General features: G+C 43.3%; 1 protein-coding gene across 1 annotated transcript; it reads left to right on the plus strand.

Moving 5' to 3' along the window:
* The first annotated feature begins 1,731 nt into the window (after positions 1–1,731).
* On the plus strand, positions 1,732–10,328 carry Il12b (interleukin 12B). The gene is made up of 6 exons (XM_027938570.2): positions 1,732–1,819; positions 4,618–4,890; positions 5,430–5,547; positions 7,165–7,382; positions 8,615–8,769; positions 10,197–10,328. Exons 1-6 carry the CDS (start codon positions 1,732–1,734, stop codon positions 10,326–10,328), a joined length of 984 nt encoding a protein of 327 aa, XP_027794371.2.
* Positions 10,329–12,549: the final 2,221 nt, after the last annotated feature.

Genomic DNA, 12,549 nt, shown 5'->3' on the forward strand with positions numbered 1-12,549 from the left:
AAGGAATCACCAGGAGATGCCAGGAATCTCCGACGATTCCATTGCCAGAGTGCTGACACGTGAATTTTTTACAGGCCCGTGTCATTGCAGCATCTCTGTAGACATTTCCCTATAGCCTGGCATGACTTTTTTGGCTATCCATTATGCACAGTATAGAGAGAGCACCCATTTTTTTCCCCTTATCTCTTCTGCTAGAAATGAGCTAATACATGATAGGTTGCCTTCTATTATATCATCTCACTGAATTCCTCAGCAACCCTTCTGAAATGACATGGTGCTTTTATTATGTCCATTTGATAGATGAGGAGACTAAGGTTCAGAGAATAATTTAGCCAACACCCCACAGCTCATGAGTGGTGGGACCAGAATGCAAGCCCATGTCTGTTTGACTCCAAGCCTATGGACGTACCAACCGATGCCCTTTGCCAACTAGAACCTCAGGAGCTTTATAATGAAAGGGAACAAAACTTATAGCTTAGCAACAGTTCTGCCACAGCTGTGATACCAACCAGATACATTTATAAAGTATTTGAGTGACACATTTAAGCCTTGTTCTTCATATGATTTACACCAATGGTCCCTGTAATCATGTTCCTCCAGCACATTGGTGTTCGTCAAGATGGATGTAGGCATTTCAGAATGAAATCAAATAATCATCACCTCACCATAATTTATAGATGGAATGTAATTTTCACAGTCTAAAGATTTCTACAAACCCTGGATACGAATCTAGACTGTGTTCTAATAGAAAATGGTGGTTGGCTTAGCATGAAAGTATGCATTTCATTACTTCATGGTACATCTATCATTATTTTATTGTCTTCTGCCAAAGAACACCTTGATTTTCGGGAGTTGTGGTTAAAACAGTGATTCTCAAAGTGTGGTCCCCTGGCCAGCAGTATCCACTTCACCTGTGACCTTATTAGAAATGCAGATTCTCAGGCCTTGCGCCAAGACATGCTAGGTCAGACACTGAGGTGGTGAGTCCCTGCAGTCTGTTTGGTAGGCTTACCAGTTATTCTGATGTATGTTTAAGTTTGAGAACTGTTGGGTTCATATCATGTGGGAATTATCTTGAAATATGGAATCGCTGCTGTTGAAACATGAGAAACTAAATCAATACAGGTTTTTGTCAAAACTTGGAAATTCACTTCTGTATGACCTTTCCCATTCCTAAGCTAAGTCCTTTGGCCCTAGTTATCCCAATTCATGCTACCTTGTGCTACAGGGATACAGGCATGGGGCTTATCACTCCAACTGGAGAGGAAGCATCTAATATACTGACTTAGAAGATACTGAATGGAAGTATCTGTACCTAGAAAGCAGGATGTAGGTGAAAACTTTTCATTCCCAACCACGGGTAGCTCAATGATCTTTAAGTATTGTATTAAAATCACAGCAAGCACTAAATAAATACCTGCTGAATGTTGATCCAGAAAAGTTTGTGTCCCTTCTCTGAGCTTATGTTTCTCATCTTAATTGTGTCCGACGGCCACACCTCAGGTGTCTTTCAGCTCCAGATAGCCTATGAATCTGTTTGAACATGTTCTTACCAGAGACTGGCATAGGACTCCTGTAATTCTCATCACATTCACATGAGAGTGTGGAGAAAGTCCAGATTTAAAACTTAGGTAGAACGTGGATACGGCTCACAAAGCTAACTGAATGATGATGGACCTCTCTCTCTTCCTCCTTCCCCTTTCTTCTCTTGCCTCCTTCCCTCCTTTACAGATGTGTCTTCAGCAGTTGGTCATCTCCTGGGTCTCCCTGGTTTGGCTGGCATCTCCCCTCTTGGCCATATGGGAACTGGAGAAAAATGGTAACCAACCTCTCATGATTCTCTGTGGAGGCCCCAGAGTCTAAGCCAGGGCTCTCAGGCAGCCCCTGATGGAAATCAGACAGCAATGGGCAATTGAGCCCTCCTCCTGAGAGCCCTCACGGGGAACATGGAAGGCCATGTTCCTTCCGCCCCTGTAGGGTATCTACATTGTTTGGTTTTCATGTTGGATACCAAGTGGGACTTGTTGTGGACTGTGGTATGAAAAGAACTATGGTCTTCGCTGGTAATAACGACAACAACAAATTACTAAGTAAATAATATGTGTTAGTACGTATTATTCACTGGGTAAATACACATTAGCTGATTGTCACTTGTACCTGAAAGACCATCAGATGTTGGAGATGGCTATCTTTACATAATAATAATGATTGTTACTATGTATTAACATAAGATCTCACTTTACTTCCCAACAACCATGCAAGATAGGGATTATCTGCATCCCATTTTACAGACGTTGAAAACTGAGGCTCAAGAGATTAAGTCACTCACCCAATACCACATACCTAGAAAGGGTAGAACAGGGTGGACTTGGTCCCAGTTCTATCTCACTTCAAAGCATATGCACTGAAGTTATTTGAAATGTTACAAGGACATAAAATAATTGTTTCCTGGGTCCTTGGAGAGCTGAGTCAAAGGAAATAGACATGAATTGAGGATGAAGATTTCAGCCGATGATCAGAAATAATGTTTTAATAGTCAAGTGAGTACAACCCTGAAATGGGTGACAGAAAGAACTTTAAGAACATTCCTTCATTCTAAAAAATTTCAGGAAGAGGACAGTGCTGCCACTCTTCCCTGACCCCATGAAGGTCAGAGAGTATTAAATCCGCCCTTAAGTACAGGCCAAAGCTAGATTCCTTCCAGCCCCAGGAGTTCTTGTGTGCTTAGGAACTCTGGCCTTTGCCTAGGTAACCCCTTCGTTCTGATCTGGTAAACCACAGAAATTCCAGAATGTCAGTGTGAGAAATACTGAGAGGCCTTGGGAGGCCTCTTAATGAAGTCAAGCCTCTTTTTCTTCTGGCATTTGTTTTCCCTACCCTCGGGCCAAGGTCTTCTAGGGCTTCTGAGTCTTGGTTGTGACAGGAAAATAACCATGCTGTTCCTTTGCCAGCAGGGACAAAGAAAAACTAGAGACAGCCTCAGGTTCCCAGTGGTTTTATGTCAGCAGAGCTAATCATTTCCAAAGCGTGGGACCCCAAGCTCTTTTTACCTCTTATCTTTGTTACCCATTCAAGTACTTACAAATCCCATAGATGTAAAGGGAGCACTTTATCTTCCACAGTGCTTACCCTTGAATGCCAATCACGTGTCTCCATTCGCCGGGCATTTAAGGGCGCCATGTTAAGCTCTTAGATGAATTAGCTTATATAATCCCACACCTCGGCAACTTTAAGCAACTACTAATATTTTTCTCCTTTGAAAGATGGTGACATCCAAGCTTAAAGTAGTTGAGTGCCCCTCCCCCACCACTGCCGAAGGCCCCAAGCTAGTGTAAGGCCTAGAGCTGATTCTAATCCAGACCCATGTCACTCCAAAATCCAGGCTCTTCACCCTGTGGCTGTCAAATTTGAACAGGCATTAAAATCATCTAGAGGGCTCAAAAAAAAAGGCATCATTGGACCCAGACCCAATGATGTTCATGTTCCCAGTTGGTAGATGAGGAGAGTGAGGTTCCTAGTGGTTATGTGCATTTCTGATTTAGCAACTGAAAGTTCAATTTCTAACAGGTTCCCTAGCCGCTGCTTGTTGGTGGCAGTTGGATTATAAGGCTCTGAGAACCACTGTGTTAAACTATTCGGTGCCATTAATAATTGATGCGTGGATAAACAAATGAGCAAAGCTTTGACCTGACCTGCCATTTGGGATGCTCCCCTGAGCCATTCCTCATCCTCAGTTTAGATACTGGCTTTAGAGATCCAAGCCTAAGAGACAAAGGTCCAAGGTTTTGCTGTTCAGCTTCCTGCTGGACATGACCTTGCTTAGCCCCTTAGCCTCAGAGCCCTCCCGTACAAAATGAAAAGACTGTGATCCACTGGGTTGCTTTCTAAAGTAGAAAACAGAGATCATGAAAATCTCCATTGTTGAGTTCCGTGCAGAAGGAACTAAACCACTAAATCCCTGTGGAAAATTTTAAGAGAGTTTTCGGTGCAGTTGGCTGACACTTTGGGCTGTGACTAACAATAATAACAAACACAGTTTGCCACGTGCTAAGTGCCTTGGATTTACGTGCTTCCTTCATTTAGTGCTCACAACCAAACCTACAACATAGATACTGTTCATGTTCCCAGTTGGCAGAGAGTGAGGTTCCTAGGGGTTAGGTGCATTTCTCTAGATCCCCTAACTAGTTATGGAGACTGACCAGGAAAACCTGGGTCTTTTACTACTGTTACTCTGTTACATACTGTACCCTGCATTATGCCCTATGAAACTGAAATTGTGCTGGGTGTTTACCTCCACTAGACCTTTGACAAAGAATCTTGTGCTCTCTGTATTTTTTTTTTTTTTTTGGATGGGTCAAAGTCTTTTTCCATATACCCACTAATCAGAGGTTGATCATTAAAGGCAGACTGCCAGCTTATGAGTCCCCAGCAGCCCTAAAACCCTTTGTTTCTGTGCTCCATGACCTTGAGCCCAAGCAGAGCCCAATAGTATAAAATCATCTCAGGAAGCATTTGCCAAACACTTATGAGCAAGGTAGTGCTTAGGCGGTGGAGATGCCAAGATGGTTAATAAAATAGCCCTGAAGTTCATGGTTCTTTACTTCTGGTGCTCTCCAGTCTACGTGGTGGAGTTGGATTGGCACCCTGACACACCTGGAGAAACGGTGGTCCTCACCTGTGACACTCCTGAAGAAGACGGCATCACCTGGACCTCAGAGCAGAGCAGTGAGGTCTTAGGCTCTGGCAAAACCCTGACCATTCTAGTCAAAGAGTTTGAAGACGCTGGCCGCTACACCTGCCACAGAGGAGGTGAAGTTCTGAGCCAGATGCTCCTGCTGCTTCACAAAAATGAAGATGGGATTTGGTCCACTGATATTCTGAAGAAAAAAGGTAATTGCATTCCCTGGGGGAGTATCATTTCTCTTCCCCTCAATAAAAGATGCAGAAATTTTTAAAAATTGAAAAGGCAAGACATAATTAGTAGAGTTAATGAAAGAACGGCAAGTCTGTATTAAAACCACCCAAAATCTCCATTTTCCTTTGCTTTCTGGAATTTGGAGATTTGATCAATCAATTGAAATTTCATATTGAGAGAGTTTCATTGTCACTTTGAATGCTGTGCTGAGGTTGTCTTTAAATAGCAAACATTATTGGATGGCGAATGGAAGTTAACCAATCTGGATGAAAATTAATACTTTTGTTCCAAGTGTTGAGTGTGTATAGTGGCACACTCGGCAGAATCAGCCTCCTATTGGGTCGTTCCCAATCTTTGCAGAACAACCTGCCCAAGCAGTAGCAGCATTTTCAAAGGAAATGAATGGAAGGATGTCATCCTTGTACCGTTTGTTGGCCTGTGACTAACCACAAAAATCAAAATCTTCCTGGGAGACAACCTCTAAATATTGGATTTTTATTCTTTTCAAACCCAGAACCTGAAAATAAGAACTTTGTAACATGCGAGGCAAAGAATTACTCTGGACGTTTTACCTGCTGGTGGCTGACGGCAATCAGTACTGATGTGAAATTCAGTGTCAAGAGCCACAGAGGGTAAGTGAAACCACGTTAGTTTCTCAGCATTTTGATGCCACCATTTCATTAAGAATATAAAGGGAAACTATCAGAGACCTATCCATTAGTGATAAGAATTTTAAAAATCAATCCCATGTTTTTTCAACTCCCCTCTCTTGCTTAAGGCAAGGAAAACATGGAGTTGGAAGCCAATCCTCTGAACAAATGCGTGTGAGGGCAGGATACGGTCAGGGCCTGACAACAGTCTCTGCTGTGTTTGAACCCACTCAGCCAAATTTCCTGGCAATGGTTCATTAAGGCTCACGGCACCACAGGGAGAAATAAAAAAGGAGAAATCGAAGCTACAGATGACTTGCCAAAATTGTACCTTGACTCAAAAATAGAAACAAGTGCCCAGGGGCATAGACCTCGGAGGCCCTAAAGCAGATTCCAGAACTCTGTGAGGCTCCCTGAAAATTTCCCACGGCCACTTCAACTCCTGATTCCTCTGCTGATGCTGCTAATCTGAGGTTCACTGTTTGTCCAACTTGAATCAAGTTTTAAGCAATCTAGAACAGCTGAGAGCAAACCCTAGTGAGCACCCTGGCTTTGCCGCCATTTAAATGGGTCAATTAAGTGTTGGGAGGTCTCCCTTTCCATCTTTAAAATGAAAATGTTTGCTGGAGAAACGTTTATCCCAGTGTCCAAAGACACCCATGCACGTCTTAGGTGACACTGCGACATTTTTGATCATCGGCAAAGAATGGATAAATAAAGCCTAGAACAATATACCCTGGCTTAATGTGCATCCCTTAGCATCAATAACCCAATCTAACTGTTCTGTCAAGGGGTTCTCTGTTCTGGAGACAGGGACAAGATGGTGACAAAATCATAGGCATATCATTTGATTCTATTTTATTTTAATAAATGGATATCTATATAGATAAAATACATAAACATATATACATGTGGATTATATGATTATATTGAATATTCAACAGGCTACAACAAGTATTTATATGTGGGGAACAGGCATAGGGAAGATATGTACTTCCTTCATACACATTTTTTTGTGAGGATTGAACCCAGGGGTGCTTAACCACCAAGCCGCATCCCCAGACCCAGCCATGTTTTAAAAATATCTTTTCTTTTTTTTTTTTTTTTTTTTAATTTAGAGACAGGGTCTCACTAAGTTACTTAGGGCCTCACTAAATTGCTGAGACTGTCTTTGAACTCGTGATCCTCCTGCCTCAGCCTCCAAAACCTCTGGGATTACAGGCATATGCCACTGCACCTCACTATTAGTACACATCTTTATCATTTTTAATTTTTATAATTGGTATGTACTAATTTTGTGATTAAAATTGGAAAATTTATTTAAATTTTTAATAAGAGGATTTAAGAAGGGATTCTGGATCTGACAAATTTCCAGGTTCATTTAGGCCAGGGGTATATATACCCCTGTAGCTTCCAATCTCTTACAGCTAAGCCTGTTCTTCTGGAAAGGGCTGTTTCTTGCCCACTGCAGGGAATCAGTCTAGCTGGACAAATCTTGCCCCACACAGACTCTCGAGGCCTACCGACCTCAGTGACTGCAATCACTGGGAACTCACTCACCAAATTGTAACACAGGATAATTTCTGTCTTTGACCTCAGCTCCTCTGACCCTCAAGGGGTGACGTGTGGAGAAGCAACTCTCTCTGCAGAGAGGGTCAAAATAGAGCAGAGGGAGTACAAGAAGTACTCGGTGCAGTGCCAGGAGGACAATGCCTGCCCCACCGCTGAGGAGACCCTGCCCATCACAGTGGTGGTGGACGCAGTTCACAAGCTCAAGTACGAAAACTACATCAGCAGCTTCTTCATCAGAGACATCAGTGAGTTTGCATGATTTTCTGTGCTTCATAAGGAAAGATGCCATTTGTCACATGTTCACCATGAGCAGGACACTGGGGTAAGGGGTTTACTTGCATGCTCTTTATTCTGCAACACCCCAAAGATGATGTAGATACTTCCTATTATCTGCATTATAAGAAGGGGAAATTACAGACACACACACAAAGAGATTTATATAAGTTTCTCCAAAAGGTACATCTGTGTTTTTTTTTTTTTTCTAAGTGGCAGGTAGAGATGTCATTGTTGATTATTTCCATTACCATTTGTTCATTGAACAGTTATCATGATAAACTATAACAGGCTCATAGAACTTGCTCTAGAATTTGTGAAATTTGTATCTGGGGGGTGGGGACAGGGGGTCTAGTCCCCAGAGGATGGCCAAGGAAGCCCTCTCTAAGAAGCTGACATTCAGCTGAGACCTCCAGGAAAGATATCAGTTGTATTAAGAACAGAGGGAAAAGTATTTCCAAAGCATGTCCTAGGAGCCATGGTCTCTGTGTGGAACTGTGCTGGGTCCCCAGGGACTATGCACATCCTGAAGAAGGGGTGCTCTCCCCTCGTGTAGAGAAGGCACCTACCTATTTAAGGACAGAGACTTTGAGATGCTCACTGCATGTCCTCCAGGCGCAGTACAGTGGTGGCGTGGGATAGGTGCCCAGGCATCATTTATTAAAAAAAAAAAAAAAAATGAACAAGCACAGAGACAATCAGTGCTAACTTGTCCAACCCATCAGTGCCAAAAGCCATGAAAACACAAAAGGAAGTGCAGCAGTGAGTGGGAAGTCTCTCATCTCACCTCCATGGGCAGCTCAGCTCAGCTCTTCATTTAGTGCCAAGTGTGGGACTCAGCACAAAGAGGGTGGCCCCTCACTGCAGAGCCCAGCTTTCAGAGTGAGCTCATAACTAAGAACTCACCTCTAGGCACTAAGCAGGGGTGGTCCCACCACCGAGGCTCATGGGATTGTGCAGTGATGAGGAGTCCGAGATTCTCTTGGAAAAATGAAAGCTGTGGCCACTGATGATGACTCCCTGCACCGGGCGCCAGTGGGAGCACCTATAGGCAGAGAGGCTTCCCAGGTGCAGTCAGCTGCTCAGAGAAGTTAAGAAGTGCCCTGTCACTCATGGCTGCTCAAAGGTGCAAGCAGGATCAGAAGCCCAAACCCTAACTCCAAAGCTCCATTAGGAAAATAAAGGTGTTTGTCCTTTTCCACAGTCAAACCTGACCCACCCAAGAACCTAAAGATGAAGCCATCCAAGACTCCTCAGCAGGTGGAGGTCACCTGGGAGTACCCGGACAGCTGGAGCACCCCGCACTCCTACTTCTCCCTGACATTCTCTGTGCAGGTCCAGGGCAAAAAGAAGAAAAGGGTAAGAGGCCATCTAGGTATAGCAGATTCTGTGGGAAGTTACGTGGACACACACCAGGGAGAAGCATGCTGATAACAACTGATTTTCTATGTTGTAATTGATGCATTATAATTATACATGATGGTGGGGTTCACCGTAATCACTGCTAATTTGACTTAGTCCTTTCCTGGGCCTGTGTCAAGGGCATGTCACTTGATGCATAAAATTAACCCCATGAAAGCATCCAGTATTACTTTCACCACTTCACAAGTGAAGACGACGAAGCTCCGAGAGGCTGTGACTTGCCCAAGATCACTAGCTAGAAAGTGGTAGAACCAGGACCCAGACTCAGTGAGCCACCATATGGCCTCCAGTATGGCTGACCATTCATCCTTGCACTAAAACCAGTCCGGATACAGGAGACCTGGACTCCAGGATCCCCAAATGACTGTTTCCATGGAGGGAATATAATGAATGATAAGCATTCACACTGTCTCACCCAATATGGGTAGCTCCTGACTGTTCCAAACATGGTAAAATCATGTCACCAAACAGGATGGCTATGCTTACAAGACCAAAATGCTGGCTTTCCAACCTTTGGCTTTAGCCTCAGAACCCTTTTGGCTCAAACAAGTTTTCAGAGACACTTTTACAAAGTACTGCCCTCTTATACACCACTTGTAAAAAATTACTTAACAAAGGTCTTATTCAGCATAACATTTAGCAGGTGGTAGAAACTTACAATTCAGTCACTCCCTGGAAAAGGGGAAGGTGGGAGGTGAGGCTATCCTGGAATAGATTTTACCTAGTTGTCACCTAAAATCTTGGCAAATATCTTCCCCTATTTAAGATACATGTCACTATTAGGTGGTACTTAGGGCTCTCTACATACTGATGACTTACAAAGAGCTTTTACATGATCAACTTTAACTTTTGCAGTTCTATGAGACAGGCTTATTGTTGTCCCTGCTCGTATATGAGGAGAGACACAGCCTAAGACATTTCCCTGAAGTTCCAGAGCTATTAAGTAGCACTGCTAAAGCTCTGAAGGCAAGTCTGAGGGCTTTGAAGATTGGGGTATGGATTTTGAATATGCAAGGGACAGCTAGAGAAAAGCTGTGTGAGTCCCATCAGCAGCTGAGTACTGGAGTGACTGTCCACATAGCTTTGGAGCAAGGCCACTGTGTAGAAAGATGAGAGCTGGACCAAAACGGTTCCCTTCAGGGCTTACAAGATAGAAAAGCCACATGTGTATTCGGAGATTCTGCCAGTAAGTGGTGCAATTCCATTAAGTGCCCAGTAGGTGGTGCAATTCTGCTCAGTGCCAGAACTGCCAGGGTCCCAAGACCTGGTTGGTTGGTTTGAAGAGATGGTGCCCTGCAGAAACAGGTGTAGCCTACCAAGTAACTGCAATGTCAATGGATCTTACGGTTTCCACTCCTTTTCAGAGCAATACTCTCCACGTGGATAAGACCTCAGTCACAGTGACCTGCCAGAAGGGTGCCAAGGTCAGCGTGCAAGCCCGGGACCGATACTACAACTCATCGTGGAGTGAATGGGCAACTATGTCCTGCCCTTAGGTGAGCAGAACTACGAAGCCCAGCCCAGACCTGTCCCCAGGTAGAGAACAATGATGGGGGGCTGCCCAGGAAAGGAAAGGGGGAGTGGGATGCCCAGCATAGGGACACCAGAGCCCAAAGCATTTATTCAGTAACAGATACTGATTGGATGTCTGTTTATGTCAGGCAGTGTGCTGGGCCAAGGGATATTGCAGTAAAGAAACAGGCATGGGTCCTGTCTTCAAAGAGAAGGCACAAAAGAGAGAGAGGAAACCAGGAGTCAGAGCAAGAAGGGCGTGGAGCTTCTGGGAGTTAGAACCTCATTCTGGGGTCCAGGGGAGCCACTAAGTGTTCTAAATGAGGAAGCAACCCAATCACATATTTTTTTTTAAAGAAACATCCTCAAGAGAACCTCTGGGGAGGTGGGCATGGTGGCACCCGCCTGTAATCGCAGTGACTCAGGAGGCTGAGACAGGAGGATCTCAAGTTCAAAGCCAGCCTCAGCAACTTAGCAAGACCCTCAGCAATTTTGTGAGACCCTGTCTCAAAATGAAGAAAATAAAAGGGCTAAGGATGTGACTCCTGAGTTAGATCCCTAGTAACAAAATAAGAATGAACAAACCAATCTTTGGGAAACATGGAACCATGGTATCTGCCAAATTCTAGGCCACATATAGAAAGGTTGGGCCTTCTAACATGGAAGCCCCCAAACCCAATTGCCTGGGATCATGTGTGTTGAGAAATCAGAGGGCCTCACCACCACATTTCTCATCCACACAGGCTTTCCACATTCTTTTCCAGGTTACAATCCCAGATGAAACTTTGGAGGAAAAAATGGAAGATATTATACAAAATTTTTTCAAGACATATTGGAAGAAACCCCAAATGATATTTTCTACTCAGTTTGCTTTTCAAATTTTTTAGGACCAAATTTTTTGGTACCTTTGCTATGTTTTTACATGTAGAAGCTATGTGCTCACTGACACAATGAGCTAATTTATTTATAGATGTTTTTAAGAACTGTAGTTGCCACTGACCTTATTGCTATTTAAATATTTAAGTAATTTATGTATTTATTAATTTATTACTGTTATTTAAGATTTATGTACCAGGATGTATTGAATGGTTCAGACTCTCATGACCTGATCCATAGAAGTCAAGCCCTATTATGCAAAATGTGAATTTCAGTGTTCTTCATACTGACTTCTTTCCAAGTGAGGCTGCAGGTGCACTGATTTTATGACAACAAGTAGTGGCACAATGCTGTGACATGGGCACTATCATATATTTGGGCTGGATGGGAATACAGATGTTTAAATGGAGATATGAAGACATGAAGCTGTGGAAGAGATCCCGAAGGAGTTGATGCTAGATACACTGGAGACGTGCTAGCAGTGGCATTGATAAGCAATTCAGAGACATCTGTACTTCCAAGCAGATTTAGCCTTTAGATGCCTGAATTTAAAAAGAGCTAAAAACGAACAAACAAAACATTAACATTGAATTTCAGCCTCCCTGGTGGTTCTCTCTAAGACACAGAAGGGTGGTACAGGGACATCATAGGTGTCCTGAAGATAAAATGTTCTTAGAAATCAAGAGGGTGGACAATTATAGTCATGGATAAGGACATTAAATTGTCAGAATTACAGATGGCAGCTTTACAGCCACACACAAAAGCAGGCAGATGCAGAGAAAACCATCTAGAATCACTTCCCCATCTGCACCAGAGAACCTGACACCCAGATAGGACCAGACAGTATCACTCCGTGGAGGTGTAGCTTTTAAATAATGGACGTGCATTCTGTAAAGCGATTAGGTTGGTTTTCTGTTTGTTTATTTATTTATTTATTTTTGCATTCTGAGGCCAAATTAATAAAAGCTGTTTTTTGCAATCACATCTGGACTTTCTCAGCTGACTCAGGGATTCTATTTCCAGGTCTACTGTGATGTGTTGTTGTTGTTGGGTGTTGTTTTTTTTTCCCCCTCTCCTATCATTTAAAAATTATCCCTCCTTGCAGTGATTTCATTTCCAATTTTGCAGAAGTGCTCTTTCCCTTTATAGTATTTCCAAAGTCAGTGTCTTGCTGAGCTCAGGGAATGTCCCTGCAGGCTGACCAGTGGGGACTCTTTGCAAGGGCACTGAATTGCATTGTGTACTGGTTAGGGGTTGAATTCTCTAGTTTCTTTCACCTTCTAATCCAGAACCAACTCCTATGGTCTTCCTAATACTGTGAAGTAAAGC

Source organism: Marmota flaviventris, chromosome 5, assembly GCF_047511675.1.
Source record: "Marmota flaviventris isolate mMarFla1 chromosome 5, mMarFla1.hap1, whole genome shotgun sequence".
Classification (NCBI taxonomy): Eukaryota; Metazoa; Chordata; class Mammalia; order Rodentia; family Sciuridae; genus Marmota; species Marmota flaviventris.